Genomic DNA, 18,417 nt, shown 5'->3' on the forward strand with positions numbered 1-18,417 from the left:
ACGTATTTTCTAATCCAGTCCTTGAAACTGAATATAACACTAAAGAGCAGAATGCATAGTACTGCATGTGTTTGAGCCGTGTATCTGAGCAAGTTAAAGGATGTGTCTGTGATACTTAAAGAGGGTGCTCTATTGTTTAATATGCATCAACGTAAGCTAATGCCTCGTGTGAAAAACATTAATGAAAATGCGTCTGAAAGATAACGTGCAAGAATAAACTGACATCAATTTATTTATGGTATTTTAATACCAAGTTAATGCATTTCTCAGGTAAGAATTTATAAATCTGGTAATTTGTAGAAAAAAATAAATCACAGCTTCACAAAAAGCCAACTTTCAACAGTTTGTACCCCCCGCCCCAACACGCAGTTTACAATATATTTCAACTATGTTGGTAGAAAGTTAACAGTGGTGTGAAATTCTTAAAAAATATTTGCAACAGCAATTGAAAATAAAATAATGATTTTTACTCAGTGAAAAAGTAACAGGAATTGTGTTTCCCAGTAAAAGGTAAGTCAGAAAAGCAGCAAAAAATCCCCCTCCTACTTATTCTGTGCGACCTTTCCCCCCGCCACACACATCGCTGGCAAAGGCAGCACTTCAGCATTAATCGTTCCCAGGTTCAGTACTTCAGTGTTTTTGGCAAGAAGTCGTACTCAGAAGCCCAGTGTTTGAGGGGTGTGCTGCCCTTGCCCTCTCTGCTCCACAGGCTGCTTACTCCTGCTCCCTGGGGTACGGTGGGATCAGCAACAGCTCTGAGTAAAGGTAAGGAGTATATTTTTCTATGGGTTTGTGTTCATTTTTCACTCTTTCTTCACCTCTCCAATACAAGCTGGAAAACCCAGAAATTTTAGTTGTCACACCTCACATTTGAGTATTTATAGTAGATACGGGATTTGAATGCTGTTGTTATATTTTCACCTGTGCACAAAAATCCCCCCTGTTGAATTTATACATGAAACCACAGGACGAAAAATGTTCCTTCTCTAACTTCTTAATTAAAAGTCACATTTTCAAAGGTCATTGCACTTGATAATAAAAAGGCAATTAATATGCATTTGATATTAAATATATTTTACAGACCTGAACTTCTGTGCAATCCATTGCTTCAGACACACACATATTTAACATCTTTTTAAAAACTAAGCCTCTAATCATAGTTTAACGAAGAAAAACAAACTTTGTTAAAGACTATTTTTTTAAAGACAAAAATCTCTAAGAACAAACGCACACACAAAAAAACCCGCTCCCTTTAACTCCTAGTGCATTTAAACACATCTTTGAAATTCTCCATGTTGTTCCCACATTTAACCTCACTATCATTTTATACTGAACACATTTTCTCCGACCTAACCAATAAGGCTGGCATTTGTCATGCTGTCGGTACAAACAGGAAAGCTGGAGATAAGATTATTGCCTCGCTCCTTTACCTGTGGAGGACAAAAAGTTTCAAAGTGGACACAACTCAGTTGTCAGGCAGGTTGCCTGTGAATTCCAGTGGCCTGTTTCAGGTGCCAAGTGCTTGCTCTTCCAAGCCAGGGTTTTGGGTTGTCCCAGAATATTTTGCAACAACTTGCTGTTAAAACTATGGACATGGAAACTGAAAGGGAGATTTTGGTCCCTGAGATACTAAATGTGAACAAGAACTAAAGCACAGATATTTAATTTGGGGTGGACCCTCTTTAAGGAAAACTAAGTTAGCTTCAACTTTCAAGAGTTTAACAAATAGTCACTAAAATATCCTTAAGCAGATGACAGAATATATCCAGTATTGGTCAAGAAAAGTGCATTGTACAGAGTAGTTTTTAGAGTTATCAGTTGCTGAGGACCAAGAAGCTGTCCTCTCAATAGCATGTCTTTCCAATCTAACACAAAAGCACAAGAACATGAAACGGCCTTAACCAAAACATCTATTTACTCCTATTTCTTTAAAGGTACAGCTACAGGACTTAGTGTCTTACTTATAATGGGCAAACTGACTACATACGCCAGAAGCCAAACCAAACTTTTTAACTTTGTAATTGATCATTTCAACAGTACTCCGTGGGCCATATCAGCAACCTCTTCATTGCCAAACCGGTGGCGATGTGTGCTACTGATAATACATTTTGAGCTAGTGTTTAAAAGGTTTGTACCATTGAAGGTGTTTCAGACCAGTGACCACCACAATAAAACATCTTTGGCAACCATAGATATATGAAAGGTAATTCACAGCAGCTGGAAGAATTCTAAGATGTTTATGAAGTTCTATAGTGCACCATTAACTTTCTGCAGTGTATTGTGTAAAGTACCAAAACCCTGACAAAGATAGCTAAACATCTGACATTACCTCAGAAGTTGCAGGGTTTTGTTACACCAACTTTCTCAAACAGAGCGAGGGCTTGTGAAATTTTAGAGGATGATGTGGGATAGTCCACCTGAAGGCCTCCAGTGCAGTTGGAGTTGATGGAGAAGGGAGCAGAGTGATGAAGGGCTGAAGACTTAAGTTTCAGTGTACCACTGGGAGATTACTCAGGGACTGGCAACAGATGGATTAATGAATGGGTTTAGTCACACAAGTAGTATAATCACATTGGTGGTGGAATCTCTTCAGACAACAAAACAAAACAAAAAATCAGCTGCATCCAGAGAGTCCACTAAGTAGTCTCATTTACCAGTACCTTAAATAAGAGACAACATGCATTAGTAACATAGAATTTACTCTAAAACATTAATAACATTCTATAACACAGCTGAGCTGTAAGAGGAATTCAGTATAACCATCTTTTGTTTTCAATTAATGCAATTATAAATGAGATGTATCTTGTGACACCAGATAAGCCAGCACTTAAGTGTGTGGGATGTGCATATAGTAGGAGAGGAGACCACACTATGAAGATGGGTAAATTTTCAACAAGTAGAAGAACTGAAGGAAGGTACTCTAAGCTTATTTTTTTTCTGAATATGAGCTCAGCTTTCAGACATCTGGGAAATACTATTGCACTAACTTGGAGAACTGCATAGTGATCCCTATATGTAAATTGGCAGTAACTATCACAACACAAGAAACTAAAAAAGGAATCTTAAAAACCCCAAAGGGTATTTAAGCAGGAAGAATACAGTATTACTATCAGCACTGACACCTTATTCTGTGAGAATAAAGTCAAAGAACTTTATACTCCAGATGTCACGTAAGATCCCGTATATAGCCAATCCCCACTTATACCTCACTTGAGAGGTGCCAATTTAAGCATGCAAAGGCATTTCTTTAAATTTGAGCGTAATAAAATATAGTATTGCTTTCAGTTAATTCCCACTCCCAAAGAAGTACAGCTACAGAGTATGTTGAAACCTCTCAGATGTCCACTTCCAAAACTAGTGTGAAAAACATAAGAGAATCCTAGCATAAGGACTCCAGTCGCTGCATACAACTTGCTTTAATAGTGAAATAAAACAAAATATTGGGCCTTTCTCCCCTGGGAGAGAAGAATAATGAAGATCTTAAAATAAGGTACAAGTAATTGACCTAATTTTGATGAAATTATGAGATGATATCATGAAATGCAGTATTGTTCTTCATACTCAGTCATCAGGTGCTGCATGAAAAGGCAGTTAGTTTAGCAGTTCTGTAAATGGTTTTTTGCCACGTTACTGTTCTCTGTTCTGCCACAGCAGATTTTTCCTTTGCATTTCAGTAGTTGTAAAATCATAGTCCTGCCCTACAGAGACATGTTCAACAACAGCACTGTTGCCATGCAAGACTTACTGCTGTTTCAGCACATGAAGGATGAACTCAATCCTCAGTAGATTCAATCCTCAAACCTACTATACTGATGACTGTGTTGGAGTTCCAGTGTTTCATTAAAAGATAAAATGTAATAAATTAATTAATGGAGTTCCTACACTGAATTATAAGGAAAGTCTGGTCAGCTAGTTGCAGCTTTTAAAAGCAAAAGGATATTTACAAGAGTAAATGTCTAAGGGGGAAGCAACCCTGCTCCAATGAGCAACACAAATTCTATATATCATGTTTTACCCTAACACACAGCTGAGCAAAACTACAACCTGTACATATCATCACTGATGCTATTCCTTTTTAGACATCATAATTTTTAAAACAAATAAGAGCTGGAAAGTTCTTGCAACTTCTCCTGTCCCCAGGCTTACCATGTAAATAATATACCAATATATTGGTATATAAAGTAACTATATTGGTATATATAGTAAGTGTGTGTGTGTATATATATATATATGTAGTAACAGTAAGTATATCAATAGTTACTGTTATCTGAAAACAAGGACAAAAATGGGTTCTGAAGGCGAGAGTGAGTTGAGATGAATATGTTTTCCACTTGTGGGTCAGAAAGGCACGGACAAGCTTAGGGAAGGGAGTTCCAGCAAGTGCAAGTTTAGGTATTTATTTACAGGTTACTGATTAGTTGTTTTTAAAATGCAATGTTTTAAAATGTTTTTAAAAAGCAATAAACCCAGAATTTAAGTTGCTTATCTGCCCACTTAACACTGATCTTCATATTATTTTAGGTATCCTCCATGTGGTGAAGAACTGACCTGGAATTAATATTCAAGTTGCTTAATTCAGCTTGTTAAAAATTCACCCACTTATTCTCAGCTGGTTTTACTTTATTCTTCATAATCAAGATTGTTCTCATTCACAGATACATTCCAGAGCTAGTAAATCAATGTCAATCCATTTGTTCAGTTTGATTTTTGCCTAGTATTTGTTTAGTTTGATTTTAGTTCTCCTACAAGCTCAGACAGTCTCTTCCATGTAAGGAAAATTACAATTGCATAGTTAATTCAGGCTAAAGGAGTAGAAACAAAATACAAACACATCAACACAGGAGCATGCTAGAGTCCTCAATTGTCTGTTTAATTAATACCCCCCGCCCATCCTGCCAAAACCAAAACGAAGAAAGAAAACTAAACAACCACCCCCAAAAAGCTTACTAAGCCACAACAATGGCTATACTATAAAATATTTTCTTTGGAATGAAATTATGAAACATAACAACAAAGAACAAATAACATCACCATATAAACTTCTTTTTCTTAGCATAAGAGTATCTTAATGAAATGTCTTACTTCTGGCATAAGTAACTAACACCGTCATCCATATTAAGAACTTTCTTTTAAAATAAAACATATATTAATAGGTTGAAGATGCATCTTCATTGCATATGCACACAGTCCCTTTCCCCAGTTTTGCAGATGGGCCTTTTAGAGTCTCTTCTCTTTACACAGAATGAATTCACTTATCCATCAAGAGTAAAGTACAAAAAGAATATTCTATAGATTTAGTAGATGAAGATTTTCTTTTCCAAGGGGACCAGAAAAATGAAAGGGGTGCATGAAGCCTTTCAGTGACAGAAGAGAAGTCTTAACTTTACTTAAACAAGATCCTCAAAATAATTTTAAACGTTATGAGAAGAAATACAGGATAAAGGATGGAATCTTATTCTAACGGCAATGCACACTACAATACAGGCAATGGAAAACTCTGCTAGGCTGCTCCAACCTATATCCCTTTTATAAACTGTGTACAGTCTGCACAGGTAGACAAAGGAAGGGGAGAGTTGGAGGTTTCATGTGCATCTAACAACTATGAATTTCACGGCACATGAGGATGAATTCAAGATGGCATTCACTTGGTTCCCTTATGTCTAATTCACACCCTCAAACACTCGTGTGCATGAACAACAAAAAGCATCAGTCATTTTTGCTAAAAATAAACAGATGGAATACAAAAAAACCCAACACTTAAACTAGCGTAGATAGCTTTTAAAGTGATCTTGTTCAAATAATAACTAACCTGAGACGTACTTTGCTCCGATTAACATTATCATGCTACTCATAATAAAAAAACCCAAAGGCAGACTACAGAAGATACTAGTGTCACCTGATGTCATCCAGGGGAGGGTGTTTCCAGTCAAGCAAATCAAAAGAGAAATATATATATAAATTGCAATATATGTGTTAAAAATCATATGAACAGCAAAAAGTAACAAGTGTAGTGACATTTGCAGAAAAACTAAAAAAGATTTTGCATAACCCCCACAATAATTCGAAACAGGCTCTCAAGGTAAGAGTTCAAATCCAAATTCCACTGTTAGCACTATCTAGGTTGAGCCCATTTCTAGTATTCTTCAATCTTAAACACCCCTAACAGGAGGAAGACAAAGTTTCAAAGCAAGAACTAAGGAAAATAACATTTCCCCCCCCAGCGTTAAACCAGATAATCACTGAGGGTAAGTTTTGATAAACATATCCCTTTTCACATGAGCTGAAGAACAAGATCTAATTTTATTTTCTGCAAGGCAGAATCTTCTATCCTTCAAAAGGAAATAAAGATGTATAAAGTAAGATATGCATCAAGCACTTGGGATTTTACGATACGTAACAGAGAGTTTAGATGTAAGGCTACTAAATCATAATGGACAATACTGAAATGAATCTTGTTACTCATGCTAAGTTACCCATTTCCCTTCCAAACAGTCTTGACAGATAGAACAATGGTGCTAAAAATACTTAAACCAACATATAGAATGGTAAAAGGAAAATTTTAGCTTTAGCTTTCAAGGATAAAGTAAGAGATTTCATGCAGCTTGAGGGCTGCAACTGTGGATTGTGGGGGGAGTTTACATTTTGAGGATTCTTTACTTAATACTTTTCATTCTAATAGTTTTTCCAACAAAAGGGAAATAAAATGAAGATAAAGCCCATAAATGATGTGTTGTAGGATGACTCAGAACTAAAAACTTACCCTGAAATAGTGCTGAAATATAAATTCAAATTATAGATCATAGAAGACTGCAGGTTTTATTTAATTAAAACTTAACAGACGAAAAGCCCTCTATTTCAAAAGAAAGATCTTGTTCAGTCCCTCAAAAGTGTTTGTATATTCTCTGTGTGTGAACAATAGGTCTATGCAATTCTTCACTTTATGGTAACTTCTTGCTCTTAGCCCTTGTGGGTCAAACAGATTTTGATGTGGCTATCAATCCCTCCTTCCTATACAGCAAATAATAAAGGCAAGATATAGCAGGAAAAATCATAGGATGAAACTTTTCTCCTTTGCAACACGATATAAGGAAGTTTACAAAATCCCTGCACTGTATCTCCTCTTCTAAGTAAGACTTTTTTTCTTTTGTAAACCAATGGTATTCTGCAAAACCTGCAGTTAGTCTTGATTTCATGTCCTCTGTTTTTAGAGCCCTACAAGATATTGCTTGGGCCCTCCTTTCAAGAGGAAGACCTATCTGTCTATTTTCCTGCTTTGTTTCCACAGTGGTTTTAAGTAATAATTTTTAAATCATTGGAATAGTTCAGAGATAGTGGGAACAGAAAAGGTCACCAAACTCAAGATTAACTACCTAAGCTAATTGGCTAATTAATAATACTTGACCTGTATTAATTTCTGGTTTACCATTTGGAGGAGCTTCAGATGTCTCCCAGCCCATAGATTTCATCACAGCTTTCTTCCATCTGGCATAGCGAAACTCACTTTCTGAAATTGAGAAATCAGCAAACAGAAAAGCCTCTCAACGCATATGAATACAACTACAAGTATTTAAGAAGCAAGACTACAATATTAGCTTTCCACTTTTTTGCACAGTATAGTTTGTCTGCACAGACCAAGTATTATAAAATGCTGTTCTGAATAAGAAACCAAAACCCAAAACCCCACAGTTATGCACAGTAAGGAGAAATAAACCTTAAAAACAATTTTCTGCATGTTCACCAGTAAGAATATTTACAAGTAGGATAAAATGAAGCAAATTAAGAAATAATTGAAAGACAAAAATGCATTTGTCTTGCACATGGATTAGTTATGTCAAGTCCATGCTTTCCATCTCTAGAAGCACTTAAGAACCGACGAAAAAGATGGTTAGCTAAAAAACAATGATTAATGTAGGCTTTTTAAAGCCAGAAGAAAAGTCTCCCCAAAACAGACAGTCTGTCCTTTCTACATCTGTGAAAACTCACAGATGCTGAGGAGCTTTAGGAGACATCTTTCTCAGTAAAAACCTTTCAAGATTCTTTGATTTTACTTGCTATAAATCAAAAGCTAACTGCAATGCCCGGTGCCAAGCTTCTTTCAAAAATGAGAAAGAAAAAAAACCCAACACATTCCCCTGTGGAGTTATGTTGTTTTAACCATCTTCCAATTTTACTAGTCAATAAATGGACGAAACAGGAAATGAAATCCACTTTTCTCTAAACCAAACACTGCAAAGCTGATCTTCAACATTTGTGAGGATATTCATCTATAGCTGTTTTCATGTCAGTATGTTAGACTGCAACAAAGAAAAAAACCAATCTGTTGGACAGAAAATATTAAGTTTGCAACTTCTTAGATAATACGAAAGGGTTTTACCCTCTGGGTTGATCTGTGGTTCAAATCGTTCACATGTCACTGCTGTCAAATCTCCAGGATTCAGACTCCAAATTCCAACTCCTTCTGCAGCTCCTGCTGCCATAGCAGCTCCTAGAGCTGTTGTTTCAGGCATTGATGGCTTTACTGAAGTAAATCACAGAGAAGGCCATGATGATTTTAATGAAAGTCACCTTGATGACATCAGAACTAAAGAGGCAACACACCTGTACTTACTAGCTTGTTCGCCTTCCACAGACGCTATAGAAGACCATCCCACCCCAAAGATGTCAATGGTAATCTGTTCCATTAACTCTAGAACTGCCTGCTTCTCTGCTTCAGGGAGAGGAACCTTTAAAATCTGATTTTATTGATCATATCCTTTCATCTTCTAACTACGCATCTGCACTGATAGTATGAGCCTTGTGTATTATGTATTATTAAAGGCAAGCTATAATCTCTAGAGCTAAAAACTTTCCACTGAAGTGTCTCACATTTATGCATAAGAGACAACACAATGTTTTTCTAAATGATTTCCTAGAAGCTACATATTAGGCAAGATTATTACTTTTCTGCAGCAAGTTATCAGTCTTCAGTATAGATGAAGATGTATAATATCCTGATGTTACTCAGTGACACACTGCATCCTTAAGAATGCTAATGTATAGCTCGCAACACTTGGCAACTTGGGATCTGCTACAGGTGTTAAAACATGTCTTCAGAAAGATGCACCCTTTTCACTGACGCTGAAATGCTCTAGGTTTTAAGTGAGGTCTTTAAAGAGCTTTAGTGTATTGAAACACATCCTTCAAAAGCTAAAAAACCTTTTTATTAATCTAGGGGGCATCTGTGAAAGAAGTGTTACATGATCATTTCTAAAATGTCTCCATTGCTGTTGGATCAGAATAATGGTATTGTGAACTTCCATTTGCCTCAGAGGAACAACCCCATTTGGGTTTGTATTTCATATTATGCACGCCAAGAAAACTGGTTGTAAGATTCTCACTTTTGTTGTAACCTCTATTCCCTTCTTTGTTGCTGCTGTGGGAAGAAACAGAATGGACAATGTGTTTTGTGGGTCTTCTTTTACATTGTAAATTAAATCAAAGGTTTGTGCAGGCAAAGGGAACAGAAAAAAGGGTATTTGCTATTTTCTGAAATGCAAGAGCAAAACACAAGCAGTGGAGGTGCGAAGTTCTGATTTATCTCTGAGCAAGATTCTCAGGGCCAACATGTTGCAGGAGAGCATTAATTTAACTGATTTTAAAATTGTTAGATGTTTAGAAATTGATATGACAACTTTAAAGTTCAATACCATCATGGTGCTGTAATATTTCAACAAAAGAAACGAGTCAGTGATTCTCTATGAAAGTGAATCTCAAAACTGGACGCAAGATCTAAAAACTTTTTCTGAAAAAAACCCCAACATTCTCAAGCAGTAGCAAAAAAACAGCAATAACAACAAAATAAGCCACCCAATTTGCCCTCATTAGCCGTTAAAAACCAATGTTGTTTTCAGCTTTAAAAAGAAAATAGGAGTTGTAATTTCATCTTACCTACTGGAATACAGAGAATGTCTGATTGGAGTTGCATGAGGACTTTGTTATTGGTCATTCCTCCGTCTACTTGTAACTGATTTAGTGGTATCCCACAGTCCTTGTTTATGGCATCTAAAATCTTAAGTAAGACTAATATATGTTATGATTTAATTGCAGAAAAATCCATGATACCCTCTGAGTGTAAAATACTGATAATTCAGCATTTGCTGAAGAGTGTTAAATAGAAAATTTCCCTCCCCTATATATCAAGAGGGCAAAACAGAGGTAGTGACAATACAGTTTTGTTTAATATACAGCAGATGCATTCTATTTATTACAGAAATCCTAGTGCAAGAGATGTTTCTCCTCTGATGCTCTGTATGTGTTGCTTATATGGTCTGAGAAGAAGAATTTTGAAGAAAAGCTGATGACAACTACAACATTTATCAAAGCTAACAAGGAAGAAGTAATACTAAACGGAGTCCTTTAGCTGATTACAGTTTGCCTAGATAATTTCTCTAATTTGATGCATTAAAGAATTGAAAAATTAAAATGTTTGAACTGGCAACCTGGAAGACATTTCAACAGGAACTGCTGAAGATTGAACTGTTTTGAAAGAGCAGCCTCTTGAAATATTTTCAGTTGGTTGTTGAAAATTAAGAATTTTACCTTACACGAGACAGACTGCAAAAATAAACTGTTAGTATAATTTTTTGTAAAATTATGTTTCCTTCTTTTGGGCACAGTGGATAGCAGAAAATAAATTAAAAGCGTTGAAGTGTTTGCAAGGGATAATTAACTAACAGAGGAGTCTTTAATTCACTGATACCTATCAATATGCTTTTTAGAGGGCTTCCTAAAAATGTAAGATTTGCCTCAAATGTTAGCTACTGCTAACACCACAGCATTATCCTACAAGCACCTATTAAATGCAGAACAGTGGGTTTTCTAGGCTTTTGTAAAAGCAGCCAATTAAATGTCTCATTTAAATTTTTTAAGGTTAGTGCAAAATTTTTGTTGACAAAGTTAGGCATTAACTAGTGCAGAATCATTTTCTCTTTGTAATTTTTCTATTTATTTGAACAAAAAAGAGGTGTGCTTTCCTCAGCTTTAAATGACAAAGCAAAAAAAGACCAAAACTACAACGTGTTCTGCGTTGTTCTGTAGTTCACAAAGTACCCAGTTATGCATACCTTACTGGGAAAAGTCAACAGTTTTTTAAAAAAGAACAAAAAAATTGTAGGTTTGTAATGTAATAAAAACTACATAGAGATGAGTTATCCGGTAGATTCTACCCGTTCCCAGAAAGTAAGTCAGCAAGGTCCCTTACCAGAAAATCTTTAAAGGAACTAAAAGAACTGCCACAGAATAAACACTGGTTAAAAATTAGAAGGTAAGAGTAAAAGGCCAGTTTTCATGGTGGTAGATTCTGCCCATGGGCCTGCACTGTTCAATACATTAGAAATAATCTGGAAAAGAGGACTCATAGTACAGCAGCAAAGTTTGCTGGCAGTACTAAGCTAGTACTGCTCCCTACCACTTATTTCTTTCACATGTATCATTTTACATTTGTCTATGCTGATTTAACGTGCCTTTTTTACCATTCAGAACTTCAGCAGTGCCTCATAATCTCAGTTTGAGATACACATACTGTTGGAGGCTCTGGCTTTATTTACCAGGTGCAAGAGCATGTTGGATCATACTATGCACTCAGTAGAGATTAAAAAAATGAAAAGAATGCTAGAAATCAGGGAGGGATGAAAGACTAAAACACATCATGATCATGCTGCTGCTGTCTCTATTGTACTGAGGTTGAATGAAGAGCAAAGTATCCAAGTACGTAAGTTTTGTCTAATGACAGCGTCGTACAGCTCTTAGAACTGAAAAATTGCTTATTTTTCCAAAATGCCTTCTGGAAGAAAAAACGTAATAAGTGTCATCTGTCTGCACAAGGAAGGAGCTTTTTGGATAACAAGGAACAGAGACTTAGAAGGATTGGACGGCACAATAAACCAAGCAAAAACTCCAATGAACATGAAATTTGAGGGTTTTCCTGAAGGATACAAAAGACTTCCATTTTAACTGGAATTAAAACAAAAGAACTTTGTTTTTGACAAGACAGAACTAACAATGTATGTCTGAAAAATGTACATATATTTTATCTGTGTCACTAGGATTTAATCTGTTAATTTAAGTGTGTCCAGAGACCTAATCAGGCACTCCTGTCACTGTGATAAAAGCACATTCACTAAAGTATAAGGAAGTATTAGATCTGTTCAAACAGTTAACTTCACCCTCACTCAGACCGAGAGCTTTATTCCCCTCCCTCCTACTCCCAGCCACATGCCCTGTCTCTTGTTCTGACATTTGCTACACTCCTCTGCGAGGTAGCTGAGGTCATTAATCCAGCAGAAAAATTGCCCAGTAAAAGAGGGATAATTTTCTGCTGGAAAGTTCATTGAATCGTCACATGAGAGGAAATGGATGGGAGGGACAAGGAAAGAGAGGAACAGACACAAACTAGACTATCAGTTCAGTTCCCTGTAACTTTACCCTGACTTCTAGTACCAGAATTAGAGAGATATGCTACTTCCAAGCTCCTTCACAACTTTCTGAGGACTCAGAGGCTGTTAGCATAGCTTCAAAAGCAGACACCTGGGTGAAATTTCTGGCTGTCTTTTTCCACGAGTACTTCTTACTCTATCCTATGTCACTACAGAAACAGCAAGCTGTTTTTCTCCTCTCACACAGTTTTAGCTGGGTCTTATTTTATAACTTATTATGTTTAAATAACAGAAGTTTGAAAACATGCAATCAAATTAAGGTTTGACTGGTTACCCTTTGGGGTCTAGGGATTGCATTTCCTCCTGTATTTGTATGGAACACAGGGAGCGTAAACTGACAGTAGATGGTGATATAAAGATTCTAATGCTCAGAACATACTCATATCAACCCCTTTGATTTGGTTGGAGGATTCATTTCTTCTGTGAGAATTTACTTTTGCTGTTGCAGAATGCCAGCTAAGGCAATACAAGATGTAATGGGCCAGAAGTGAATCCAGATTTCCCTTGGCATGTTTGCTGCTGTCTCACTTTAACGCATTTTTGTTCATGTGTACCGAAAGCCACATAAGCCATCTCCATCACAGTAGACAATATAAAATGTAGTCTCCTGTGTTGTAGAACTAATGCAACTTTTTAGTTATTGCACTGGCCTTGTCATTTTAATGTTTCCCAAAACATTCACAAAATACGTTCACCTTATTTTAAGTGCTGATAAAAAGTGCGATTGCCACCCCAAAATAATGTACCACCCAACCAGATCATTGTAGCTAAGTCCACAGGAACAATTTTTCAACATTAGCACCATGTAAAGAGAAGAATAGCATCCAAGTACAATATAAACTATATGATTAATCTTCATTAAATCTTTTCAATCCTCTCTCTTCCTGAAGAGCTACAGTCCCTGTTATACTAATTTACAATTAATTTAAGACCCAATTTGCCTTTACCTCTCGTGTTTGAAAGCAGACCGCTTCTAATGCAGCAAAGGCGATGTGGTTTTTATTTGTAAACTGAGTAAGGCCACAGATAATACTGTTGAAGAGAAAAAAAAAACCAACAGTTAGGACATACTTCTTTACCAGACGTATGCCACTGCTTCAGAGAAAGGCCTAATTCAAAGCTCATTCAGTTCCAATGTGAGGACTGCTTTTTAATATTAAAAAGCTTGTTTCTCTTTAATCTAAACTCTCATCCCTGTTTTCCTGACAAACATGCTTTCAGTGTCCAATCAATACAATTGCCATAAATTAAAATTTTATTGCCAAACTGCATGCAAATGGGTGCATATTCACGCGCGTGCACACACACACACAAATTCTGGTCTTCCTTTAAGAAAAGGAAATGTATGTTTGAGGCTGATTTTTCTTTAAAAAATAATATCACCTATCACTAAGATCTTAATAAATTCTCTGGTGCTTTCAGTTCTTAAGGAAAAGCCCAGCTGGGTCAGTGCTGTGCTCTAAATGCTTAAAATTGTTTTCAGATCTATTCTAATCATTAGTTCCTTCTGCACCTTCAAAGAGACTTTTGGTTATGGAAATTATGCTACATCTAACCATGAGTAAGCTGAATTCTGTCAATGTATTCTGAACTGCAGAGCAAATAGTCATCCTTTTATTCTATTTCAACATCTGAGGAATAGTAGCGTACTACACAGAAATGCTGCTGTATTTGGTGATGGATTCATGCAGGTTCAAAGATATTAAAGCACATTTTTAGTTGTTACCATTCCAAAGATCAGCTTTTAACAGTTAAAAAGTTAAGCACTGTGATCTGAAAAACCGTAAAAACTTCTAAGACTTTTTTCTTCCTTACCTACAAAAAGCATCTAAATTCTAAAGATGCAAATACTCAAAACCTTGGGAACTAGATATTCTTTAAGATTTCTTTTTTCACTTTAGGAAAGTTATTTTATATTTAAATTTGTTATGCCTCTGTGACTCCCATGGCATGTTGTGATTCTAGCAACAGTAGGCAAGCTCACAATAGCAGAAAAGACAAATAGAAGGTTATTGTTTGAACTAGTAGTTCTAACTAGTACCAGCTGGTTAAGTCTTAACAACCACGAAAGGGACTGGAAGGAGAGGAGAAAAGAGCGTTCAACAGACTGGAAAGAAAGCTGGACATAAGGGGAAGGAGAGAGAGGAGAAGTGAGGAGGAATTAAATAGCCTGTATTGTTTGAGACAGTGAATGCAGCAGCCATGGGAAACTGAGCTCAGAAAAACTAATCAGCACTAAATTCCTCACTTTGTACTTTTGTTGCCTGACAGCTCACAGGTATGCACACCTCCTCTTTAGTGAGACGAAAATCCTTTCAGAACCAGAAATGTGTGAGGAAAAAAGCTGGCCCCATTAGTGGCCAGAATGATAGAACTATCTTGTGTTTGTCCTCTGAGATGCACAACCCAGCCCAAATGTTTTCCCTTCTCCCCGCGTCCTTTTTTTTGGAGGGGGAAGGGAGAGGAGGGTGAGTAGCTGAGTTAGCTAATCCTTCTTTTTCTCCCAGTAGCAGTTGCTGTTCAAACAGATTAAACACAAAAGAGAAACACAGTAGTTGCTTGAAGATACCACAGAGAATGATGTATCCAGACACATCAAAGGAACAAAAAGAACAATTTCACATACCTGGAAGGACTAGTGATAATATCTGTGAAATCATTAAATCTCCCTGCAAATGCAACATTTAATCAGACCCTTACCCCCTTGCACTGGGTTCCCAGTATGGTGCATACAGTCCTGAAAATGCTGGCACAAAGTAGCAGCCGTAAGAAGTCCCCACTTCCGCAGCCAGTTTTTCTAATGCACACACACAAACAGTCTTCACTTAGCTTTTCACAACTGTACCAACACTTAAATATGACTCTTAAAGGTGTTATTATTTAAATAGGGAAAATATTCAGAATATGTCAGGTAGCTACAAAAATAATCAAGCCACATACAATTAGAAAATACAACTAACTCTGGCACTCTGCTCCTTACTAACTAGTTGTCCATTTGCAACAATATGAATGGAAGATGGGGCATCGGGCGTTGTGGGAAATGTAAAATGAAAAATCAAAACACGAAAACCAAAATCGTGTACTCAATATTCTGACCTAGATTCTGTGAAGTTTTGAAAGGGTATCCTGTGGGTAAAGAACGCAACCTTCAAAGCAGTCCAAAAGGTCAATTTACTTGCATTTAAGTCAAGGCAAGCAAGTGAAACTGGATCAAGACCAAAGGGAGTTTAAATTCCCATTAATTTCAAATGAATTTCTAAAGTTCTAAAGTTCTAAATTCTCAGCTTATGTATATAATCACAAGGCCAGCTACAAGGAAATCTGAAGTTTCTTAATATCTGAGTAATAACTTTGGATATCTGAACTCCCCAATATTAAAATATTTGTAATTTTAAAAATTATATTAAAACATCCAGAACTAGCAAGCAAGTAATGCTAATGTGCAGCTCCTTCCTATAACAAGAAAGGAAAGTATTTTTTTCTGCTTTTATAAACTTCTGCTGTTTGCATTGATCAGAGAAGCACAGCAATAGAGAAAGGAGGTAGGAAAACTTATTCAAAAAATCTTTTTAAAATGGTACTTTCTTACAGACTCCACTTAAAAGCAGAGTGAAGGTAGAAGGAAGAAGGAAGGAAACGTTCAGGGAAACAGGAAGAGATGATGAAGTCTCACATGACTTTAACAACACTGACAAGATTGAAGTTCTTGAAACTCAAACCTTCCAAAGGTCTAGTCAAACTTGTGAAGCCAGCAGGTACTGTAGTGTTTCAACAGCTGGCTAATTCATGTGACAGTAGTTTATATTCTTCTGTATGATCTGCGAAGCTTTCTTACAGAAAAACAGACTGAGATTTTAAGTTTTTGCTTAGTCTTTGAAGTTTTACATAAAATTTGAATTCTAATTTTTTCCATCTTTGACTAAGATATTAAATTATTAAAAATATGTAATGAATTGCTTTTTAATCCTAAATCTCACTAAATCAGTCACTTTCAAACTGTTATAATTGCATGCTTCTATCATTTTCTCCTTTTTCAAAGTTTGATATATTCCTAGTTTCTATAATGTCACACACCAGCTTGTTTCAGTTCAGCTCAAGCAGAAAACATCAGATACCCAAATGCTAAAGGATTATTGTATTCTTAGCCAAAATGGATCAACATTCTCCACAATTCCTTTAAGAGGCAGCTTTGCAAACTCAGGTCCCTAACTCAATGGATGTGAAGCCTTCTACATAAATTGTTGCATATGTAGGGCATCAGGTTCTCATGTTTATGATAGGAATGCATATGTAGGTTTAGGATCAAATATGCTCTAGGTTCTGTAATAGAGACTTAAATACCCTTGGCTCTAGAAAATTCAATATTGTATGAAACGAGGAAATACACTGCAAGTATAGTATCTTCCTGCATATCTGCTTGCTAGAGAAACTACTAAAAAGTACAGATTGCAATAGAACAAAGCTGACAAAGGGTTTCAAAGACCATATTGATATGCTGTATGAAATACATGTATCAATGAACAGTGATTTCATGGATGCAAAACAAATGCAAGCACAGCAAAATATATGCATCTTCCAGCTTTTCTTTACTTGAAAATTTTGAGCTTTCATTCAATATTAGAGACATGAAGACATTGGAAAAGAAAACTTAAAAAACTGAACAGCTCCAAATTGTGAATACTCACCAACTTCCTGTGAAGTCTTAACAATACCTAGATTGTCCCTCAGCCAACGAACAACAGCACCAGCTATTGCAACAGATCCCTGAAGGAAACAAAATCACTACATTAGGAGACAACAACTGGTAGCTTCATGTTCCTTTTTACAGGACTGGAGAGGAGGGTAGCTGTGGCCTCCCATTGCAGGTCGACAGCTTAAAGCGCTCCCAAGAATGCTCACAAACAAACCACAAGTTTCTTGGCAGCTGGAGACTGTCATGTAAAAACGGCAGCCTCTTACGCAGGCTCCATGTAGAAAAGGTGCATATTGCACGATTTTTTCCATGGAGGGGAGTTACCATAACATTTCCTAAGCAGTCTTCTTGTCTCTCTAATTTACTCATGAGGTCCAGCAGCCTCAGCCTTCTTTTTCTGACAAATTAAGATTTTTATGCTTTGATTTAAAAAACCAAGACTGATTATACAAATGCCCAGATAGACAGAAAATTTAGGCACTTGTATTTGCCAGCAAAATTCCTCTGTTGCCTCAGCAAATGGCCCTGAATGGCTCCATCATATCATAGATGAATGGCATGGCTCCCATCTCACTCCAAAGTCCAAATGGACCTCTCTACAAGACAGTCTCAAGTCTACTAGACTAAGCTTCAGGTAAAACAGGAGCAGCATTGTATTTTCATTCAAAGCCGTTGCTAGAAGGATTAGGGTGTTTTTCAACCAACTAGCTATTACGGTTACAAGATATGGGTTTGATTAAAAGAAAAGGGTGAATCCACATTTCTTGCCTCTCTGGAAAGTGTCTCAACCAGCAGATTGTAGATGATTCTAGCATGGATACAGGAGAAAGAACACTTAATATCTTCTGTTGATGCCATTTCTTCAGCAGTATCATTAAAGACTTGGAGATGAGGAAGAAGCAAAGTATACATGCACGTGTTTCAGCATGCAGAAATACAAATCACTCTCAAGACAGTTCCAGTTCTTGCTTTAAGAACATGGGTTAAAAATAAAACAAACATCTCACACACCTGCACAAAATGAAAACCCCAATGTTTGCCAGAACATGGCAAATGCAGGATCAACTTTCCTTAGGGAAGCAAAAGGAAATGAACACAGCCTCCCACATCCTAATAAAGCACTGTAAGCCACAAACTATCAGAATCATAGAATCACTAAGGTTGAAAAAGACCTCTAAGATCATCGAGTCCAACCGTCAACCCAACACCACCATGCCCACTCAACAATGTCCCTAAGTGCCACATCTACAC

The 18,417-nt window shown here is 36.6% G+C and overlaps 1 protein-coding gene across 2 annotated transcripts in view; it reads right to left on the reverse strand.

The window, feature by feature from the left end:
- Positions 1-214: 214 nt before the first annotated feature.
- Positions 215-18,417, reverse strand: part of GK (glycerol kinase) — a 39,750-nt gene continuing 21,547 nt past the window's right edge. The window contains exons 13-20 of one of the 2 annotated variants that reach the window (XM_075174618.1): positions 17,159-17,237; positions 15,174-15,270; positions 13,421-13,505; positions 9,928-10,048; positions 8,375-8,518; positions 7,424-7,504; positions 5,810-5,896; positions 215-2,660 (exon numbers count right to left, since the gene is read on the reverse strand). In XM_075174618.1, coding sequence (XP_075030719.1) covers positions 2,647-2,660; positions 5,810-5,896; positions 7,424-7,504; positions 8,375-8,518; positions 9,928-10,048; positions 13,421-13,505; positions 15,174-15,270; positions 17,159-17,237 — 708 coding nt within the window. In that variant the 3' untranslated portion in view covers positions 215-2,646. The remainder of the gene's footprint in view (positions 2,661-5,809; positions 5,897-7,423; positions 7,505-8,374; positions 8,519-9,927; positions 10,049-13,420; positions 13,506-15,173; positions 15,271-17,158; positions 17,238-18,417) is intronic. The other variant, XM_075174626.1, reaches the window with a different exon arrangement.

This window comes from Calonectris borealis, chromosome 1, assembly GCF_964195595.1.
Source record: "Calonectris borealis chromosome 1, bCalBor7.hap1.2, whole genome shotgun sequence".
Classification (NCBI taxonomy): domain Eukaryota; kingdom Metazoa; phylum Chordata; class Aves; order Procellariiformes; family Procellariidae; genus Calonectris; species Calonectris borealis.